The 23,351-nt window shown below is 42.4% G+C and overlaps 1 protein-coding gene across 2 annotated transcripts in view; it reads left to right on the forward strand.

Annotated features, from left to right (window-relative positions):
* The first annotated feature begins 21,441 nt into the window (after positions 1-21,441).
* GSAP (gamma-secretase activating protein) overlaps positions 21,442-23,351 on the forward strand; it is a 762,740-nt gene continuing 760,830 nt past the window's right edge. The window contains exon 1 of one of the 2 annotated variants that reach the window (XM_085654015.1): positions 21,442-21,696. In XM_085654015.1, the coding sequence (XP_085510141.1) occupies positions 21,600-21,696 (97 nt within the window). In that variant the 5' untranslated portion in view covers positions 21,442-21,599. The remainder of the gene's footprint in view (positions 21,697-23,351) is intronic. The other variant, XM_085654016.1, reaches the window with a different exon arrangement.

A 23,351-nucleotide genomic window follows, 5' to 3' on the forward strand; every position in this document is an offset into this window, starting at 1 on the left:
TCACTTCCTATATTAAAATAATGTACATTCTAGTACTTCTAATCAAACCATATTTTTACATTTGTTACATTTTACAAATTAAGAACAACCAGGACAACAAGAAACTCATTCCAGGCATTTTCAGAAAAGGACCAAATTCATTAGTTTGCCTTGGAAAACAATTGCAAATGCTCCTTTTATTTTATCATGTTCTCAAAGAAACCAAACCATTTCAAGCGCTTTTTCCAAAGACGTCAAACAAAGAACACCCCACATTTCAGGGTTGCAGTCAATTCCAACCTTTAAACGCACTGTTCTCCTAGTAACCCTTCCTCTGGTTTTCCTATACTTATTTTGCATGATACAAACCATATCCTTTTTCTACCACAGTCTGGTTGGTTTCCCACTTATATTTGCAATAATTTATTCTGAAAGGTTAACTTTGAAGAGGTATTTTTGGCTCCATAAACCGTGTCTCTCATGTCTCAAATTCACACTGCAGCTGAACATATTTTGTATGCATTCCTTAATAAACACTTGAAAGGGATCCAGCCCTTTCTGCTTAACCCAGCCAATTATGTATACGCACTTTTTACAATACACACTTAAACACACACTCCAATTCTCACTCAGACCAGCACATTTAGCTCACTCTCGGGTTAGCACACCATATGGGCTAACTCCCATCCAAATATATACATACATCAATTGGTATCTGAGAGTCCACTTTTAATTTCTAGAAAACATGTTTCTTCCCCTTTTAAATCAACGTTCACATCCTGCAACCGACTACGCCAAAATGTTTTGAATGTGGCTCCTCACCAATAAGCCACACCCAATCCCTGCACTCCCACTTGGGAGGCAAATATACCACTGCACCTTTGAATAATATACACTTTTGAGCATGTCTTACCACCCCTGGCACAGCAAGACTTCAACACAAAACAAACAGCACCTTTTGAAAAGGGGTTTTATTTAACAAAATGCAAAGACTCTATCACTTTTAGAATAAGGCTTGGGGTTTATTACATAATACTCTCTAAACAAAGGCTATCTCAGATACCAAATACATAAGATTCAAATATATGTAGCAAACTTATAATCTAAAGGCATGAATCAATAACTGAGCAACCTATAATACTGATTAATAAACAAGCAATAACTGATATAAGATAAGATACACTGGACGTCCTGCAAGAGATCAGAAAGCTATACATATATATAGAACAGAGCAGTACTCTGGATGTGCACCTCCCACACCACAAAGAAAACACCTCAAATGATCAAAGCCACTGGCCACACATCACAATGGCAATAACCACACAACTAAATACATCAACTGGTGCATACACTGCCCACTTCTGACCAGGGGAATCACAGCCGGGGTTCAGAGCTCAGCAAGCCAGGGTTCAATCCGAGATAGACACGTCTGCCCTCGCTCGGAATCCAAACTCCCAGTTTCTCAGCCTGCAACCCTCAGCTTTAAACACACTAGAAGATTTGTGAAAGACCTCCTCCCACCGCCAGAGGAATTTTACCAGAACTGGCCAAGTTCCAAGCAAGCATCTCCATGGCAGTAAGGAGCTCTCAATTCTCTTCCTCCATTCGCACTTCTTCCAGCCTCTGTCTTGACATAGCTCTCACAAGGCCTTCCACAGTACACTAAACAAAAACAATCGCTCAGGAAAACACCAAGACCTTGAATGTGAATAACCCAAACAACTTGCAAGCACTGCTGTGCACGCATCAGCAAGGCAAAGTCCGACATGAGGCCCTGCCAAAGGCAATAGTCAGCACCTATAATTCTCATCCACACAACTTACAAGCACCACTGTGCACACAGAAAAGTTTGAAGCAAGGTAAAGTCAGAAGGCAGGATGACCTGACAGCAAGATTACAGGATGGAAGAGAAGCAAGTATATGCAGGACCATCCTACATTAAGGCTAGGGTAAAATAACACACTAAAGTCAGTTAAAATGGTGGCGGTCGGAGGTCATCATAGGGTGCCAGACTAAAAGAGTGACTCTTTCACTACAGTGGTGCCTTTGACCTTTTGTATTAATTGAATCGCCGATAAGTCCTGTATAAGATCCAATGCATCTATTTTATTTAGATCATCAAAACGTAAATTCAAATCTCCTAAAAGGGTAATGGCTGTGGATAAACTAGCTAATGACGCTGCCATTTCAGGGAGGGATTTAAGAAATTGCTCACCCACCCCGGACATCGATATATTAGGATTCCTGAGAAGGTGAGCGTCGCAGAGAACAAAATGGCGAAAAATCCGGGACAGCGGGAGACCAGCACAGGTTTACGGCGGGTGACGCTCTGATATCAAAGTCTGCCAGAGGAGCGCACTCCTCCCGAGCCCCGACCAGCTACTTACGCTCAGCCATAGTGTCTTTTACGTTCTGGTGTCCGTAAGTACGTCGACACCAGTCCACACACCTTAGCGCGTGTGTTGGCACTCTCTTTTCACTTTTCACGTGGCACTTCACATTTTGCCACTCACCACATTCACCGGTCCTGAGGAAAGCCCCTCCCATATACCACCGCGGGCTGAAACATGTAGACCCATCACATAAGACAACTACCAGATAACTAACTTCTGTTTTTAGTTGCACCACTAAGGATTTTTTAATCATATCCTGAGCCGCCAGTAATAAAATTAGAAAGGCAAGGATTCTCAGAGATATTTTTAACCCACATCACATCACACTCTTGCACCACACCAGCTCCGCGGTAATCAGGCATCGTAGCACAACCGGGGGGCATTCGGCCACCCGATTGGGACCCCAATGATGAAGCATGACACCAACCAGGTTGGTGTGTGAGGGGTCTTTTAACTAACCCAGTGGGTCCCCAAACACTGCCTAACAGTGACTGTACTTGGGTTCGTCCTTTATTGTTGATTCATATATTATACAGGGGATACGGACGCAACCCCTTTCTCTTTCCCTTGCTCTAAAGTTTCACAATCGAGCACAAAATGAAGGAAAACAATTTAAGGCATATACTAAAGTAGCTCTGAATGTACATACCTCAGGAAGGTAAGAAACCATAGTCTTCAAAGAGGCTCATCCAAGCCTGTTCAAGGGAATGGGAGAGCAAAATAATTCCCCAAACCTTTGGCACCATCTCTCTAACATGCCACTATGCCACTTCACTCTACATGACTCTACTCTGACTCTCTATGCCCCTCAATTTTACGCCACTTCACAACACTCTACTCTAACACTCACCACTCCACACAACTCTCCTCTGCACCACTATATTTTAGCCATGCGAGTGCAGGCACTGGTTTTGTGGGGCTTTTCACTAAAGGTTTCCCATAAAAGCATGTCTGATGGGGTCTTTGATTTAGCATCTGTGCTTCCTTGTAATTTATTGATCTTTATTGATCTTGCATGCCACAATTCCTCAGGATGACTTCATGAAAAAATTATTAATTTCTGAACAATGCATTACTCAATGTTTTCTTTTTATAGGATGTTGTTGTTGTAATTATTATCATGTCGCTTATTAGTTATGTACAGTGAACTGAGTCACCTCTAGCTGTATTATGAGTTGAGGTTGTGGGTGATGTTTATAATGGACTTGGTCTGAGACCTCTGGAGTTGAGACTCTGAGAAGTGCAAGTTTATCACAGTAGCTGTCAGTGTCATAGAGGTTTTCTGAATACATGCTCATCCAATTCTTGGACTCTCTCAGAGCACACAATTCAGTAGACACGTCTGTCAAATGTAATTGTGATTGTAACCAGGTGAAAGTTAAAGAAAACTCTGGGCTTACAGGAGAGTGTGTGTGAAGTGAAGTAGGACTGAGGAAGTGCATTCACTGAAGATAGAAAAGAGGGTGCTGGAGTGAAAAAAGATGAGGTTTGAGGTATGCAGATGGAGGATGTTAGAAAGATGTGGGTACAAAAGGGGCAAAGTGTCTAACCGGTTAAGACACTGCAGAGAAAAGTGGTGTGCAGGGAAGAACAGGAGTGACTGATGACTAAACCATAGTAATGTTTCATTCATTCTAATATTTTCAGAATTGAAGCATTTTCATTTCTAATTATTCACTTCAGAATAACCTGAGGATGGCAGTAGCAAGAATACATGCACAGATTGACCGTCTCTGTGAGGAAAAACAGACACACCTGTCACATTAGTTTTGAAAGAGTTTCTATCTACATCAAGGGAAATGATATGTTTTATGTTGAAAATAAGGCAACAATGTAAATTTTGGGGCAAAGTTTTCTTGGAAACTTTAATTGAACTGTGTAATAACCCTCTGTCATCTAACCAAAGGCACTCACAATTCTTTAGTTTGCTAAACAATCTTATTATATTTAATATTATTTGCCAGCTATAACCGACACGACCTGGGAAATACAGTTGAGGATGGCTGTCGATGATGCAGAGTATAAGCTTCCAGACATTTTCCTCAGGTGGTGGGGGGCCAACCCATAAAATTATTTTGCTGGGAGAGCTGGGCCTAAAAAAGTATGAAGACTACTTATCTAGAGAGCTTGAGCTTCACTTGCAATTCAGTATTGGTACAGTACAATGATGATATACTGGTTGCTTCTAAAACAAAAGAGGTCTGTAAGCAAGATACAGTTGCACTGTTGAATCATTTAGCTGATAATGGTCATGAAGTTTCTCCAACACAAATGCAGTGTTGTAAATAAGGAAGTGATTTATCCTGGACACCACATTGAAAAAGGAGTGAGAAAAGTCTCTCAAGAATGCGTTTCTGCAATCTGAATATGAGCCCACCAACCACACAAAGAGAGGTCCGAATGCTTCTTGGAATTGTTGGCTACAGTCGTCAGTGCATTCCTAACTTTTTTCTGATTGCCAAACCTTTGGTAAGGTTAACATGTAGTGATGTTCAGAATCTGGTACTGTTTGATAACAAATGCAGTGATACATTTAATTGTTGAGAGAGAGTTTGTGTTGTGCGCCCGCACTCAAGATGCCAGATTACAGTTTACCTTTTTTTCTCTTTGTCGTGAAAAAGGTGGATGTGCACTTTCAATTCTCACACAGAAACATGGTGGTCTCAAGTAGCATATTTGTCAGCTGTGTTGGATCCAGTAGCTGTAAGTCTAGCAGACATCGGTTAAAGCTGTTTGAGTTGCCACTGAACAAAGTGAGGGAATTGTGATGCGGAGATTGCTCTAGTCAAGTATGTTGCCCATAGGGCTGGAAAGAATTTAGTTACACCTGGCAACAAATATGCTGATCACATGGCAAAATATAGCACATTGCAAAGTGAGACAGTTGTTCAAGAAAATGAAAATGATGAAAACTCAAGAATAAATTCAGTGCAAAATGCATATGAAATTGTAACTTGTTTCTTTATGAGCGTTATTCAACCTTCATTGAGTGAATTGTGGGATCTTCAGGAAGATGCTCCAGATTTTTTTAAAACAAATTTTATTAAACATTTTCATATGTCATATTACATTTTGGCATTATGGCAACAACACTTAGCGCATTCTGATTTATGTCTCTCTCATATAACAACTAACAACTAACAACTCATCTGCTAGTCAGCTTTTTAAGGTGACAGTTTATTTTCCCCCCAACAAATGCTGTAGCTGGTTGATAATCTCATTGTTCATTACTGCCCAAATCGATGAGAGGCATAGTCCACATCTTGCTGTTACCTTGCCTGTACAAAACAATCAACTCCATCCCCGCTACCACTAGGCGTGCCATGGCAGAAGTTGGTGCCCTCCTACAGGGTGCGATATTCTAATCAGGAAGATGCTCCAGATAATAAGAAAAAAGAATGAGAGCGATTAGGATATAAGAAAAATTATTAAGATTGGTACGTGAATGCTGAAAACAAATATTTTTGCCAGACTCTATGTTGTACCCCGTGTGTAGATGCTTGCACTGAAACTCATACATAGGTATAAAAAGCTGGATAAGGATATAAGTACTGGGAAAACACAAAATTCAGGAGTGTTGCTGAGGACATTTGTTCTAGATGGCTGTAATGCCAACTAAACAATCAAGGTAAAAGTACCAGAGTTATAATAAACCATATTAGTAATTCAGATGGTAGATTTACAAGACTTCAAGGAGAATTTATTGAGATTCCCCATTATAACGGTGAAAAAGATTCGGGGTAATTGCCTGCTTGTTCTCTAACTGGGTGGAAGCATATCCCAGTAGGCGATCAGATAGCCTTATAGTTGCCAAATTGTTGTTGAGAGAGTTAATACTGGGTTTTGTCAGTTCAACATATACTGAAGCAGATACTGGAACTCATTTTATGAATAAGATTGAGCGAATATTTCATTGTAGTTATCTTCCTCACTCTTCAGCATATGTGGAGAGAACTGATAGAACTATAAATAAACTGGCAAAGATCTGTTTTTTAACTGGACTCAAGTTGCCTGATGCCCGCCCTCTCGCTTTGATGAACATGAGAAGTACTTCAAATAGAGCGACTGCGTTATCTCCTCATGATATCGTAATTGGCAGGGCTATGAGAATTGAACATGTTCTATCAGCTGCATTCGTTTTCATAACAGATAACATAGTTTTAGATAACTACAAAGGTTTGTCTGATGTGGTGAAATCTGTCTCTTCAAGTGAATATGGCAACAGAAGACACAAAGGATATCCAGTGTCACTACCTCAATCCGGGGGACTGGATAGTAATCCAGAGACACGTCAGGAAGAGCTGCCTGGAGGACTGTTGGAAAGGGGCCTACCACATAATTCTGACAATGAACACTGCAATAAAGTGTGCTGGTGTGCCACAGTGGATCCACACTGCTCACACAAAGAGAGTGAAAGCAGCTGAATCAGTCAATGAATCCTTGGGTGCAGAGTAAAATATAAAATATACAGAGTCAATTGCCGAATCAAACACAAAATCAAGTTTCATGTCAAACTTGTACTGATAACTTTTTTAGTAGCATTGCTTAACTAAATAAATGTACTTCTTGTTGTCAAATATGTTGCCACTCAAAATACCAATAAAGAAATACTCTAAAAAAAAAAAGTTTCATGTCAAACTCCAGGTCGCAGCGTGGTTCCAGAGGGCATTGAAAATGTTGACACTGATAAAGAACCTGAGAGAAATGAAGTGGCAAAATTTCAGGATAGTGAAAGTGATAAAGAGCCTGAAAATACTGAAGTCCAGTTTCAAAACAGAGATTGGAGTGAAGAGCTATTCCAGTGCAAAAATCAAAAGCATTAGCGGCAGCAAGGAGAAGTAGTCGCTGATGCTTTCAACGAGAAGTTTCAGTTGAAGATCAAAGTTACAAAAACTCCAGAAGAAGAGAAAGATTTTCAGTGAACAGAGCAGACAAAGATAAAGTTGATCCAAGTTCAAATGCAAGTTCAAGGTTGTGTATATGTGAAGGTAAAGAGACTGTGTAAAAGACTGCTGCTAACGAAACAAAAGCTGAAGAAGATATTCAGAGAAAGACAACCTGCAAGAGAAAACACTGTGAACCGGTTGAAAAACTTGAGAGACAAGTAGAGCCTGAAACTGGTGGTAGTGAATCTCCTGCGGCCAAAAGATCAACAAGAAGAAAAGTGCCAAATAAAAAGTATGTTTCACCTGAATAGGTATAACTAGCCACAGTATCTCAAGAAGAAGTTTCAGAACTATCTACAGTATGAATACAAATACAGGGCTGAATCTGAGAGTGAGATAAAAACAGAAGAAGAAGAACCATCTTGAATGAGGAAAAGAAACTGTCGAAATGAACTGAGATAGGTAACAAAAAGACGTAAAGAAACCCTAAGCAAGTTAGGACCACTTCCAATGCTTAAGCACTGGCATTCGGCTCTGGTACATTATATTACACTATCGGATGGCTACAGCGCGTTGATGCCTGTCTGCAGTCACCCAGCAGTCATATGGGGGTCTTTTTGACTCGATCTAGTGAGGAGATGGTGAGTGATGTATGTGAGGAAGCTTTGTCGGGCCAATAGGCAGATTCTTAATGTATGTAGATAAATGTTAGACCCTCTTCAGCGTGCGCCTTCTCCTTTGGGTTAAGCGGTCCTTCTGGCCCTGGATGTATATGACTGTGTCAAATGTTTCACTGAGCTGAACGAGGGGAAATGTCTCCAATCTACATGGGAGTGAGAGGCAATCAACGTGTGGGAAATGTTGGAAAAGGTCTGTACTGTCTGTAGTGCTGAGCTACTGTCTTGCTTTTTTGTGACAATATATCTTTGGTGTTCATTCATCTATACTGTATGTAACTATTTGGTCTGTACCATGCTTGCAAATTACGTATCATTAGACTATGTATGGTTGACTTAAAATTAAAATTAAATTAAAACAAAATACATTAAAAAAACCTTAAGCAAGTTCAGAAATTATTAAACAGTGACTGTTTAACTTTGGGAGAACTTTTCTTGAATATTAACTTTAGGACTGCAAGAAGAAGATTAACTTTTGATTTTGTTATGATAACAGCTGTAAAAAAAATAAAAAGGAAAGAAGAAAAATATTATTTTTTTAAGACAATTTTCCATTATAGAATATTTCTCTGTTTCATTTAGAAGATGGCCTACAGCAAATGCTGTAAAATTGTAGGGATAATGATTATATTGATGATACAATTAGTTTTAGTTGGAATATTGGTGTGCTTACTATTTCCAGTGGCATGTGTTTCAAATACAAATAAATTAACAAGTAACTAAGCTAGAATAAGGCATTATAACTTAAAACATAAATAATTTAGTAGTATTTGCTTTCAAGGGAATAGCTATTCTAGAATGATAGATGAGTATATGGACATAACAAAGATCAAAAGCTATTATATCTGTACTATACTTCATATTTCTGTTCAAGATTTCATTTTTCATTCTCACTGCCTTGCAATATGTTTATAACTGTTCTTGATGAATATTTTGTGCCTTTTCCCAATCTGACTGATTTTAATGTTCCATTCAAATATCTTCCGATAAAGTTTGATATATCTAATATTAGGTATGGTAAGAATTTAAGAGTTGTTGCACAACCCAACCATGAAACTAAAATTACTAATGGGTATGTAGTCCTAATAAAGATGAAAAGGGATTTAATAATGAATATAACGAGGTATTAAAATTGTGAGGATTCTGGAAGAAGAAAGGATTGTAGATGAAGAATTAAAGGAAGAGGAAAAGTTTTGATGATCAAATTCGTACCCTGAAATTGAGAATGCATTATGTGAATTATATTTGGTTCAAATTAGAGCTTGAGGTGGAAATAAGGTAGAAAATGTGGGACAAAGTGTGTGTGAAAGAAGTTGTGAAATTAATGGAGAATATTTGTTGGGTGGAGAGCCAATTTTTAGAGGAATTCATTAAGAATGTGGGGTGAATGCTTATTTTAATCTGCCAAGAAATTGGGTTGGAACATGCTACATGGATTTAGTGTTTCCTAGAATCTATCATGTGAGTGAGATTGATGAAACAGTAGGCTTAGGAAGAACTAAGAGAGATGTTCTTTCAGTAGTTTTGGATATATTATGGGCTATTATTCCTTCAGCGGGTGTTGCTATAAATGATGTGAAGATTAGATGTCTTTCAACTTTGGCAGACGGAATAACAGTAGATACATCTGGAACTTTTAGAAAAGTTAATTAAGAAATGCTTGCAATTAAAGTTATGGGTATTCAGAATAGATTCGCTTTAGATATCCCTTTAGCAAAGGAAAGAGTGTGCAAGATAATTAAAGCAAAAAGTTGTGGCACTTAAAACCAGATAATAGTAGAGTTATAGAGTCTTGCATCACTGACTTACTTAACATTTCTAACAAAATTAATTCATTTGAAGAACCTGAGTTATGAGAAAGTGTAGGTTCCTGGTTAGTAATCTAGGAAAGGGTTTTGAAAGGGTTAGTGAATGGTTGAGCAAAGTAGGAGGTAATACTCTTAGATTATCTTAACTCCTTTAATAATAATAATGGTATGTGCAATAATGATGTTTCTTTTGATAACATTTTAATAAGTGTATAATTAAATGAAGGTAGAAGTAACAGCAAAGAGAAGAAACAAACTGCTGGAAATGGAGCTGGATTGTATAGTAACAAGATTTATATGGAAGGGGAAGAAAGAGCGAGATCCCTAAAAACGTTATATCGCCCAATAATTAAAGGCAGATGGGCACTTCCGGATTGGGACCTTTATTATTGGGCTAGTAAGGCTAATCACATCCAAATGCTATGTGATTGTTACCCAGATAACTATCTTCATGCAACCTCAATTACAAAAGATCCCAGGATCAGTAGGAGCAAACTCAAAAGTGGAAGATTCTTCAAGAAAGTTAGAATAAAGACTAGGGCTGCCCTTGAAAAGATCTGGTACAATGCTTGGAGGTTTTTGAGAATCTCGCTATTCCATGCATATACACTGCTGTTGGACAACCCCGATCTACCTGAATGTTTTACTTTCCCCTATTTTGATACTTGGAGCCAGGTGGGAGTCAGGTGGCTAGGTTGATGAGTTTGGGGTCAAGTCATTTTCAGATCTACAGGCAGAGTTCGCTATACACCACAACAATTTTTTTAAATACCTACAGATTCAAACCTCTTTACTGAGCAGGATCATCAGCATCACAACTTCTCTAGCCTGGCCAGAATTTGCATGATTGATTTTTGGTAACCATTCATCTAGTATCTCTCATAGGTGTGAATATAGCACGTTACAACGCGTGCTTTTACTACGCAGTATGTAACAACGCGGTTGTTACAATCATGGCACTGTTACAACGCGATGCCATTACTACGCAAGTCATTACATCGACTTGCAGTAGATTGCGTCGTAACATTAGGAATGTATAATTTACTATTCCAACTCCAGCCTACGCAAATGTAGGGAAGGTGTTGGAATAGTAAATTATACTATTCCTTATGTTAGAGCGCCATCTACTGCAAGTCGATGTAATGACTTGCGTAGTAATGGCATCGCGTTGTAACAACGCGATCGTTGTAATGACCGCCTTGTAAAGGCATCGCGGTCTAATGACCGCGATGTAAAGGTTGTTTCCCATGGGTATAGATGTTTAATTCAGTACTCCTGAAGTTATTTGGGATTATGGGCGACAAGTAATCCACTCACCGAGAAGAGATGTTTATGGAGCAAGAGTTGTCTAGCATCCCTGCAAGTTTTTACAGGGTCATTACTTCTACTAGACTGAGAAGTCAGACTTACCGTACTTTGTTTGATTTTAATATCAGCCCTTCTAAACTCTGTAAGTGGTATAATAGACCCTTTACCTGCCCACGTTGCGCAGTGGCAGCGGTTAATAACGTTCACATGTTTGTCACATGCCCCAAACTTATACCATTCTGGTCTTCGATTTTGATGCAAATATCCATTATACAACCTATTGGATTTATAATTACTCCGAAATTCATGCTGCTAGACTTAGGGGTTACAGATTGGGTTTTTTATGCCTTGTCCATTGCTACGTTAATGATTGTGAGGAAATGGAAACCTGACTCTCCGCCCAAGTATGGGGATTGTTGGAAGGACATAATGGAGGCATATGAATTGGAACTCCAGATAGCTAAAGTTAGAGGATCCACAGTGAAATTTTAAGGTATCTGGGGAACTATGACAGATTATTTGCCATTCGATTCGATATTTTGATTTTTGTGATGAATATATTTTCCTGCAATGTATTTGTGACTGGTATAATTTATTGATTTATATATTGAATTTATATTGCCTTGATTTATCCAATATTTGGATTCCAGTCTTTGATATAATGTATTAAAAAAAGGGAGATGGAGCTAGACTATTCAAGAAAAATGTTTACCAACAGATGATTATAGCTGAGGAGAGCTCTGGAAAGCAACTGAAGGTGATGTAAATAAACTAATTGATTTTGAATTGATAAAATTTATTAATTTATATTTAGTGAGTATGGGATCATCAGAGGGGGGAGTTTATAGACATTTTTTTAATGCACAATTTTGAGTGACAAATATTATGGAGTAATAATGATTTTTATGATGAACTCTAGTTGCAAATGCTGAATGTGAGATGTCAGGCCCCTTTGACCTTCCCCATGCCTGCAGTATGCCACGCAATCTTTGCGGTGAGCCCCATCAATGTCTGGAACCCTTGCAAGGACTCCTGATCTGTTTTTCTGAACATCTACTTCCACCAGCCTCTGGAGGTTTTTTCCCAATTTGAGAGCACCTGCTTATCATCTATTGTTGTCAGGATTTACGACAAAAACAGTCAGCATAGTCTGTTGGAGAGCTGGAAATGGTGGGAGACAGGTCAGTGGACACTCACAAAGTCAGGAACATTAGACCTCTAACTGCATGAATTCACATACTCACTTTCTGGTGCTACGGGGATATTTGGATGTTGGAACAGTGGCAGATTCCTATTTAAGATCATTCAGGGCTCAGAGCCTTCACCTGGCATTGTATTTCTAGTTGCAATGCCTCTCTCTGTTTATGTACCAGTTCGCATTTGTATCTGTTCCTCATATTTGTTGTGATTTCCCTGTTCGGATCTCTAGGTCATTCCCTTTCTCTTTTTCTTAGTTACATATGCCTCGTTAGCTTTTGTTGGTATGTTTATTACTTGTTGTACTATATTTACCAGTGTAGATGTGGCAGCGTCCTGGGGCTTACGGCTGGATTTCTGCTCAGCTTGAGGCTTAACCCCTTCGATGCTGCGCAGATTCCGCCGCTGTGCTGACGGAATCTTGCGCGGGCGTGGTCATGACGGAATGGTTCCGTCATGAGCACAGCTCAACCGTGGGTCATGACGGAACCATTCCGTCATGAGCACCGAAGGGGTTAAGATGGTAACCACTGCTTGCCAAAACCAGCATACTTATACCATTATATGTATCATTTCTTTTCTCTGGCTGGTTGGATATTCTCACCTGTTCTCCAGCCAGAGATCGTAAACTATCTCCTTAACTGTGAGAGCCATCCCTTAATTGAGATAATTACATCACATCTGGGCGAGAGCTTCAGTCCAGTACTTCTCTCTTTTCCTTTACTGGTCTCTCCCCATATTCCTATCAACAGCAGCATATCTGTCTTCAATATTGGGAGTAGGTAGACAGGGGTTCTTCGGTTTGTGTGTTTCTGTCATGCAGCACCGAGGTCAAGACAGAAGCCTCAGTCCAGTCTAGACCCGGACATCTTCCTTAGCATGAACTTGGCACAAATGAGTTTGGAATATTATACCCCAGCACCCAGCAAACAGTGACACGTAAGCCATCCATACTGACAACATCCACTTCATTTCAACCTTCCTACTATCAAAGCTGATGATGCTATCTCAGATGGTATTTGAGTGCGCTCCTGCCCCGCTAGCCATGTAGACTTTGCTTACCTGATAAAGTACCCTTTGTTGATCTGTGCGATGTTAAGTTTGAATAAAATTACAAACACTGAACTTGGAATGTAATACATTTTATTTGCCCGTTGGATGGCTTGTCTGAGAGATATATTGACAGGATTATGGTTATAAGATGAGTTCACTGCATTAAGTCAGTGCTCCATCCATGGGCGTTTAGTTTGAGAATCGAATGAATTCCGGGGTTCCCAGTCCTGGTGCACTTTGATTAACACTGCAATAAGACTCCTGGAAGCAATGGTTTGTAAACGCTGTACTTTAAACATGCATATACTGTCAGCTGGGCTTTAATTATGATGACATAAGTGAGAGACTCTCTAGTGTTGTGTGATTATGTGCAGCAGCACCCTTGTGATCCTATGCGGACTCTTTACAAAGTTACGTAATCAGTTGGGAGGTACTTGGGTGTGTCTGGGTGTGGTCAATAAAGTCTTTGATGCAATACGTTCAGCTAATTCTCAAAATAAAACAAGCATTTACAATGCAATGGTCTCGGCATTGGTAAAGTTAGAGCTATTGGCATTGCTCATGACATTATTTTTGTTTATGTTTTCGTTTTTAAAACATTTAACTCCTTCGCTGCTGCGGACATTCCGCTGCAGCGCTGGGGGGGGCAGGGGGGCAGCGCGGCGGGCCTGTGCTCATGACGGAGCCGCTCCGTCATGGGCCACAGTTGAGCTGTGCTCATGACGGAACGGTTCCGTCATGACTCCGCCCATTTGCGTTGTCGCCCCGCACAGGCGGGGAAACAGCGCCGCGCAGGCGGAGCGGCCGCCGACAGGATTGTCATGACGGAACCGTTCCGTCATGAGCACACGGCAACCGTGGCTCATGACGGAACGGTTCCGTCATGAGCAGGGAAGGGGTTAAAGAAACAGCATTGTCATGAGCAATGCCAATAGCTTGGAAATCCATGGCTATCCACCCCTCTTCTCCCCTGTTCTCCATTGGCTGGCCTCTTGAATGCTGGCCAGCCATTGGAGAAGAGGTGCCGTCACTCCGATCAGACCCCGTCCTGGACGCTGCGTTTCTCCGAGGCATTTCTGCTCTGCCTCGGAGAAAGGCAGTGGTGTGCCTTTTGCTCTGCCTTATCTAACCCCTCAGCGGTTGTCTCAGCCATTTGTTATACGTGTTCTACACTCATTTAGAAAATGTTCGAAATTAACACCGGAACACGCGCCCCCTCCAGGGAAAAGAGTGAAAGGGCGATGTTTTCCCGTTTGTCTGTTGCTCCACCATGGACTTTGGTTTTCTTGCTATATCAACTCTTCTTTCTATCAGTTTTAATCTTCTACAGTGATTTTTTGCGGACACAAACGGAAATATACAGCCCGACGCCAAAGCACCAAAACTCCCAATTGGTGATGCGCGCCTGATCACAGGTAAATGCGGGAGAGAACGGGGTTGTTGAGCAGGGCCGGGCTGGCTTGCCCGGGCATCGGGCGTTTCCTGAAGCAAAAGTGCTTCCCAGTTAACCTCCCCCATGACCCTCCAGCTGTTCCGACATAATTGCCAGGCCTACTTTGGGGTTCCAGTTCGGTCCTGTTGTTGAGTATCCGACCCACGGCTTTAAGTGGGATAAAAAAAAATGGGTGGGGGTGGGGGGCGGTGTTGCGCGGGGTCTATACGACTTGTATTTTGCTGTCTCTTTTGTCATTGCATCCAGGCATAATGATACAGCAAGTAACATGATACCTACAACAAGTACCGACTATTGGCTTTGTCAATCGTTGTTAGTTGCACAAGATAAATTAGCAGTAACTGTGGCTTGTATAGAATATTGAAAAAGCATCCACTTGAAGCCCTAGTGACACCACGACAATGTTACTGCTCCTGAGTTTCAAAAAGAGACAACAATATAATCATGCAGTGGCTGAACTGAAAGATTAAGAAATATATCCCAAATTATATATAACAGTCGGTAGACGCATGCCTCTACAGTGTTCTCTTATATTTTGAAACCAGAATTGTTCAAGTTCGTATCCTTTCAAAGTTCCCTTTTCAAACAATCATTATCAACGCCAAGTCTGGCCCTGGCACGGTAGTGCGTTTTTTGTTTAGTATTAATAAAATTTGACACTTCAGAGAGCAGTTTCAGCAGAGAGGACAAAGAAGGAATGGGCATGGAATCCAAATACAGAAACTGAAACTTCTCTATCAAGGGGAAACATCACTGCCAAAGTTCAGAGCTTGTGAAAAAGCGACCAGCGAAATCACTTGCTAGTTAATGTTGGGGGGGGGGGGGGGGCTAAGCAAAAATTTCGGGGGGGGGGGCTGAATCTTTAAACAGTAGGCAGAGTGGCGCTGATTTCGGGGGTGGGGGGGCTGAATCTAGGCAGAGTGGAGCTGCGGGGGTTCTTACAAGGGGTGAACCAACAGCGAGGCCTCATTAACATGCAAATGGTCTTTTTAAAGACCTGTGAAGTGCTCAGGCGCGGTTTATTGTGTAGTAGAGTATTGAATAACTCACTGAGCCATATGGCTTGATTTAAGCAGTTTTAAAGCATCCGAGGGGAAGGGGTGCTGGAAACGAGCTTCTTGAGCACAAAGGTCAGTCTGTGCTGCATTTGTTGGTAATTGTGTTCTGTTTCCATTGTTAAGTAGAGGGTTGCACAGGCATTTCCAGTTGTAGGGTGACCCTTACAGACAGCGAGCAGGAGATGTGGGGGAGGGGAATTCCATCAGGTCCGAGACTCTGCACTCCTGTTTCAGCGCCTAGTAGACCCGCTGGCACTGCGTGTGTTTATTTTCAAGCCACTACAATATAACTGTCCTTGGAGCTAATGTCTGCCTCCTAACAAGAGCATTAGCCTTTCAGTGCACACGTCCAACCACTGTCCAGACTCCGGCCCATGCTCACCTCACCGACCACCACCCACAGTGACTCATCTCTAAACAGCCTGAGACGTAAACAAACATATATCAGCAGACCTCTTCCTGTCACCCACTAGCCAGGGACAGTAGGGGTCCGGGCGCCTAGATTCCGAAAGCGCCACGGAACTTCCAAGCTGTAGTAAGCGCTATTCACATGCACATAACTTAGGAATGTAGGGAGGGGGGGGGGGCGGGGCAGACAAGGTAGAGCCAGACGAGAAGTGATAAGTGGAATATGTTGTGAGGTTTAATGCAATGCGTCAATTTACTCCATGTCAGGCTGTATATGGCAACAAAATGCTGCTTAAGTGGCTTCATACTGTATTGCAGGGTGTTGTGTTTGAATCCCAGAAACCTCTGGCGACCAGCGGCAACATGTGATCCTCGACGTTTATTTGTTTAATTCTAAATTTAGCTCCGGGTGACTATAGGGCTGATGCAGCGTTGAGGCTGTTTGTTGCTGGTGATAGCACGGGCATCCTTCTCAAGGCATCGAGATGTGATCAGACGTCATGGGAGAGAGGCGAGGAGGAGGGAGGGAGGCAGAGAGGCAGAGGCGGAGGGACTGGCGGAGAGAGGGCGCTGGGCATACCAATGCTGAGGGAGATCGGGTCCAGCGGAGACTGCAGAGGAAGAGGCTGAGGAGGGGGCGGCGGGGGAGACAGTGAAAGGGCGAGAGAAGAGGCAGAGCTGAAGCCTGCCGGTAAAAAAAACGCAAGAAAACACAAAATTCTGAACGGAAATTCATATCTTTACCGGACTTGTGAAAACTGTGCTGTACTATATCCTGAATCACACAGACGCCCTTTTTGAGCTAAGCTTGAACTGTTAGTCAATAGTTGCCATGAGAGTCTAGGAAACTGGATACATTCACTTTCTGTTGCAGCTGGGAGTCAAGTACCCACGTTAGCAGGGAGCATGCGCAGCTTACAGACTCAGCCGATTGTCCTTGCAACTTGGAATGTTAGAGTAGAGCAATTAAGTTCATATTTTAAAACTTTCTACCGAAAGAATGCCTGAAGTAGTAGCAATGCTCGCATGCCGAATGCCGTGAATGCTGGGCCAATGAATCAGCAATGCAAGGTTCGACAAATAAAAATAAAAGATTTCCGGTCTATGCATCTGATGCCCTTGTTAAGGGCTGACGCCCAGCATATAGGAGAAAGCGCCCCTGACACAGACCCTGTTAAGAACCACAGTGGGGCCCACGCAGCAACCCTTCCTGGTCTTGTCATCCCTTCTATCCCCCAGAGACCTTCTGCGGTCAATCTCAGCTGACCCCGGGCGTGACGAAGCCTCTCCTACTAAATGGACTGTGTAAAGTTAAAGCATATCAAACGGCCACATGCCAGAGTTTAAGAGACGAGCGTATATCAAGCAGAGCTCGGAGCTGCCAGGAGGCAGATCAAAAACAAACACGGCAATATGTTATAGCAAAAGAAAACAAGGCAGAGCAAAAGGCACACCACCGCCTTTCTCCAAGGCACAGCGAAAATGCCTCGGAGAAAGGCAGCCTCATTTTCGGATCTGGGGGCGTGTTTTGCTGTTGTCTCCTCCCTGAGACTTCTCGCAAAAAACACGCCCCCGATCCGAAAAAGACGGGGCTTCAACGGAGTGACTGGACCTCTTCTCCAGTGGCTGGCCAGCATTTACGAGGCCAGCCAATGGAGAACAGGAGCGAAGAGGGGCGGGTGCAAGCCCCTCTTCTCAATGACATTAAATCTCCGGACTTCCGGTCTGCCGACCGGATGGTCCCGAGACCTAAAAAGGCCTATGCAGGTAAGTGCAGATGCACTAGGGACCCAGTTTTCAAAGAAGAAAACAGAGTCAAGCAAAAAAAGAAAAGCAAGACTGACGCTCTGTTTGATACTGATCTATTGAGAGTCCTCACAAGTAAAGGACATATGGTGAACGCTCAACGTCCCAGAAAGTCCATTACAAGATATTCAGCCCATTTCAAACATCTACCTAGATATTTGCCGGCTTCAGGCCTCATTCATTAAACAAGTCCCCCTGAGCACCCAAGTCAAGCATCTGAGTATTCAGCTACGATGCCAAATGACAGTGCAACTCCTTCACCTTGTATAACTCGATCTGGAAGATTGGTATGAGCACCTCGACGACTGATTGAGGAACTCTCTAATGTATACCGGGCTGGACTGGCTGTAGTGGGCATTGGGCATTTCCCGGGGAGGCTGGAATAGTGGGGCCGGTTTTACAGCAGTGAGGGCCAGTTTTGTTACTGGGGGGACAGTTTTGCTGTGGAGTTGCTATATCTATTCCCAGTAACACCAGCAGCAGTGCTTGAGACTTGCTGGTCCAACAAAACTGCCAGGGCTGCTTTGAGTTTCCAGTCCGGCCCTGCACGTATATATGTTGTCAGTATTTTTTAATTAACAAAGGGGGAGATGTAGTGTCATGTGATCATGTGCAGCATGACACTTGTGGTCCTAGGCAGACTACTAACAAAGTTATCCAATCAGTTAGGGGGTATATGGGTGTGTCTGGATGTGGTCAATAAAGTCTATGATGAAGTATGCTCAGTTAACGGTTGCATGCTGAAGAATAAAGACGTGTGTTACTGATTTCCATGTGTGGCATAGTCATTTGCGAGCTCCAGAGCTGGGGTGGATACTACAGTCTGGGGAGGGCTTTGTCTAATATCTAAAACCCCTTTAAAAGAAGTGTGGCTTATGAAAGTAGAAATGTCATCTAATATTGGAGGATTAGGCTCCCGTGCTGCACAAAATGCATAATCAATGCCTTTGTTTATGAGGAGAATAATTCCAATTGGTAATCAGAATGATATTTAGCAGTTTGTATGGCAAACTTATCCTAGGTCATTAGCAGTAATCCATTTAACATAGTTGATGTAAAGCCCAAGTAGTTAAATGCAATAAAGTTATGAATATTCACTGTTCAGTTGCCACCTTGGGAATGAGGACCGCCCATCTGAAAACATGACATGCTAATGTAAAATAGCAAAGTAAATAATTTGTGTTGTGATTACCCACTTCAGTGACACTCATTTTACCAACTTGAGAAGGAAGAAAGCTGCGTTGGCCTCAACACAATTTGAGCCTCTGAACTTCAAGTTAACTACTAAGCTACATTAATGGTTATTTATTGTGGCCATGTATATCAGCAGTTAAAATAGCTCAGAGTGTTTGGACACCCAATGAAAATATGTTTTATTCTGCAAGTGCGAGATTATAGTAGTAAAAAGCTCAGGTAGTTAATGTCTCTGCTGCAGAGAACCAGAAGGCTGCTAGTTAGCTTGTCATAAAGATTCCGATAGGACCTGCAATTCAGAATTCCTATGCTGGTAAGGCAGCTCAGTTTGTGATACACAACGCAAAGGCCTGCATGCAATGTGAGTGGCACAAGTTCAAGACCCTGCAGAGCTAATTCAAGCTTTCATGCATTTAAGTGTGGTAAAATGGGTATACTAGAGATGGGTGCTAATCCGTGCTTGATTTGTAAAACAACAATTAGTGTCAGGGCCCTCGCCAGGAGGCCACCTCAGCTTCCACCAGCCATTGCCTCTGCCAGTGGTACCAAAGACACCACAAACACAATTACTAACCATCACAGACAATTTAGACTATTCCAAGCCCCCAAAGCTATAACAACAGCATGGGCCGCAGATATTAGTCATTTGTAATGTATATTTAATGAGTAAACAACTGTTGTTGGGGTCATCTCTAAATTGGATAGACAGCGCACCATGTGGCAGACTGTCATAAGTGCCAGTGTTGACAATTAAGAGCCAGTGCCACCACTGGAAACCACCGGCTCAAATTGAGCACTGACAGTGCAAAATTCCTAGGAGTCACCCTAAACAAAAGGCTCAACTTACATTCTCAAATCAGCACCATGGCCAGAAATGTGTGATATCAATTGCATCTTCTCCGGGGAATCTGCCACTACGTTCCAGAGCAATTTCTGAAATATTTTGCTCAAATACTGGTGCTCTCCAGAATTGACTATTGTAACTTTCTCTTGACTGGTCTCTCCAAGACCCATCTCACCCCCATCGAAATCAACTTTACATAACGGCAGCATGTTTGTCTACGGGCCAAAGGGAATGACTACATCTCACCTATGCTGGTCACTCGCCGCTGGCTTCCCTCTGAAGCCAGAGCTATATACAAGATTGCTTAAATCACCCATAAGGACCTAAAGTACATCCACTACCTGTTACCTGGTGGACACACTTAAGGTATCTGGAGGACCTAGACCATTGCGAAATGCTGAAGTACTGTTGCTAAAACCCCGACCTCTAAAAAGGAACGAATCATGGCACAATCCTTCTCAGGACACGTGACCAGAATATGAAACTCATTACCTCTGAACCTATGCACCAACGCCTCCCTGGCGTCGGCGATCGTCAAAATGGAACTGAAAGCCCTTCTCCTTCAAAGACAATTTAGCTAAAGACACCTTAGCTGGCCTCTCCAGTGGGAACATGGTCTCTCACTTCTATGGCATAGACCTTGCAATTTACTGCACCCCCTCCATTTCATTATACACTACCCGGAACATGGAACCAGTGGACAAGCTATTCACTGCTGCAACTCATACTACCCACTTCTCAAAGAATTTTAATTCTGTGCCTTTTGTAATGATTTGCTATATTGTAATGTTGGACTTTGTGTAAAGATCTACGCTTGTTCTAAACTGTTACTTCGTAAATCTGGACCTTATGTAATGATCTGTGTTTATTGCAAAGTACTGTAGCACCTTTGGGTAGTAGCCACATGAATATAAAACATAAATATTCCTTTACAAATAAAGCATGGTTTATTAATAGTTTAGGTTACTGTAAGGTACATGTAATGTAGTTCCAGCCTGTATTTATGGCTTTAAATGTATTTTTTCAACCTAAAAAAAATATCAGATTGTGATGATTTTCCTTTCTCTTTGTACCTGTCTTGGGAAGAACACCCTCAGACCGGTACAGTAAAATAATGGTCAGGTGGGACCGGTCCCCGTCCCCTGTGTTGTTGGTGACATTAAGTCATCTGGTAACTTCAACGAGGAGGGAAGTAAAAAAGATTTAAAATAACCATTTTGGCTAAAAACCTGACAAGTTTTCTTCACTAGGCGCGGCAGCTCACAACTTAACTACCTCTCCAGGCGCCTCAGGTGTCCGTCTCTTCCTCTAGTTGGGTCCTTTGCTTGACAGATACCGAGCTGCGCCAATGGGCGGCGGGGGCGTCTCTCTGCCACTGTTGTTGCTCCGCAATAACACCGAAGCAAAACGAAAGTATCCACTCGCAGCGAATGGTTTGCTGAGTTCCTGGACGTGTGACTTCCCTGCGGCTGAGGCCCCTGGAAGAAGTAGTAGGGAGCCGCGCTGAGGCTGAGCATTGCGCCTGCTGGTCCGCCATGGCGCTGTTGGAGCTGTTCACTACCTTTGATTTCCAGAGAGACGTGCTGCCCCTGCTCCTGAGCCCGGGGACCGACGGCCGCCAGCAGCCCTCAGGTAAACGGAAACTATCACGAAATTATGAAAGGCGGTAGTCTTAGTTGTAGCAGAGAGTAGGAGATTGTCAGTGTATACGTGACAATTGGATAGAGCTTACATGTAAAATAACTGCCCATTAGACTAAATTCCATGTGTGTAATATTTAGCAGGGACTGTATTTTAAGTCAGCCGCTCATGCATTCTGGGACTTGTAGTTTTTAATATCCCCCTAATAGTTGCTGAAGTCCACCGTGTATGACGCCCTCAGGCAATATGCCTTTTCGCAACTTGTAGTTTCGCTTTTTACGCAATAAATATGGACAACTTGTTAAGTAACGTTGGCTTTAAAAACCAGGACTGTCTGAAAGTATGTCGCGCGTGATACTGCTCACTTGACTTGCACGAATTTAAGACCACTTTAACGAGGAAATGTGAAACTACCTTTACCAGGCCGCAAAGTGGTATTGGGTGTACAACTAAGCCTGCAGAAGGTGCGACCCATCACAAGTGATGTTTTATTTTCCTCATAAATACTGTCTTGGGTATGTGAGAATGATGAGGAAAAATGGAACGAGGCCCAGCATGCAGTTTGCTGTTGGCTACAAATCCAGGACACATACGACATGCTGCTTTCTTCCTGATATGATACAAAGGGCTCTCAGTGTTTAGAGTGGCCACGCTCCAGTGAACACAGTTTACATTGTAAAACGCAGGAACCCGGCGCCCTTTAGGATTTCCTGGTTAAATTTGCTTTCCGCATCCATTCCGTGCGCGTGGGGTGTCATTTATCGAGATCTGAACGGTTCTGCTTGAACCTTTAAAGGCCAGTCCTGCGTCTATGGGGGGCCCCGCCTACAGTCTTTAGTGGTTTGAGGATTACATTCATGCTTTACTCGGGTTTCGTGTACATTTCGAAATTGCACCATACTTCCTTACGTGTGAGTTTCTACATTCAGGGTTTTTTGAAGGATAGAAATGTGTGAACTTACAGCGGCCACTCAGGGTAGAAGTGGTGAAAAGGCTAACTTTTAAACGTCATATGGGAGATGCATGGTGTGAGAACCATGACAGTGCCTGTAGCCCGTGGAGCACGTGCTGCCTGCTTCAAGACTGCAAATTAAAAGACCTCGGGGTGCTACATGCCACACGCTGCTGTGAGGATGACTTCGTCTCTGAGAATGCCGATTTTGGGCTACTAGTAACTGTCTACTTGTATCGTCTGCTGGTACATACAGCAGGTCTGGTGGGTGGACTTGGAAAAAAAAACATCTGGGGCACGGGTGCCATTTGAAAGATGCCCCTGCATGTTCCACAATGCTTTAAGTTCGCCCAGTAATCCTGCCAAGTCAAGAGGATAACACATTGTAATACACTGGCACCTTTAACTGTGCTTCCTTGCTTAATTCCCCATTGGGAACATCCTGTGCCTTTCAAGGCTTGCTATTTTTTATTTGAAAGGTTTTATACAGCGGGAACATGACCCATTAGGGTATCAGAGCACTGTACATAAAATGAATCAATTTAAACAGGAGAACAATGAAGAATAGCCCAGGTCATGGGAGGTACACAGCAGTATAAAATGCATTGTAGGACATTACAAAACAGTGCAGTAAACAGGAAGTACAGATTGGGTGATTTCAGCACTATTATTGCAAGTAACTATTCAGGAACAA

This window comes from Triturus cristatus, chromosome 4_1 (assembly GCF_964204655.1).
Source record: "Triturus cristatus chromosome 4_1, aTriCri1.1, whole genome shotgun sequence".
NCBI classification, from domain to species: domain Eukaryota; kingdom Metazoa; phylum Chordata; class Amphibia; order Caudata; family Salamandridae; genus Triturus; species Triturus cristatus.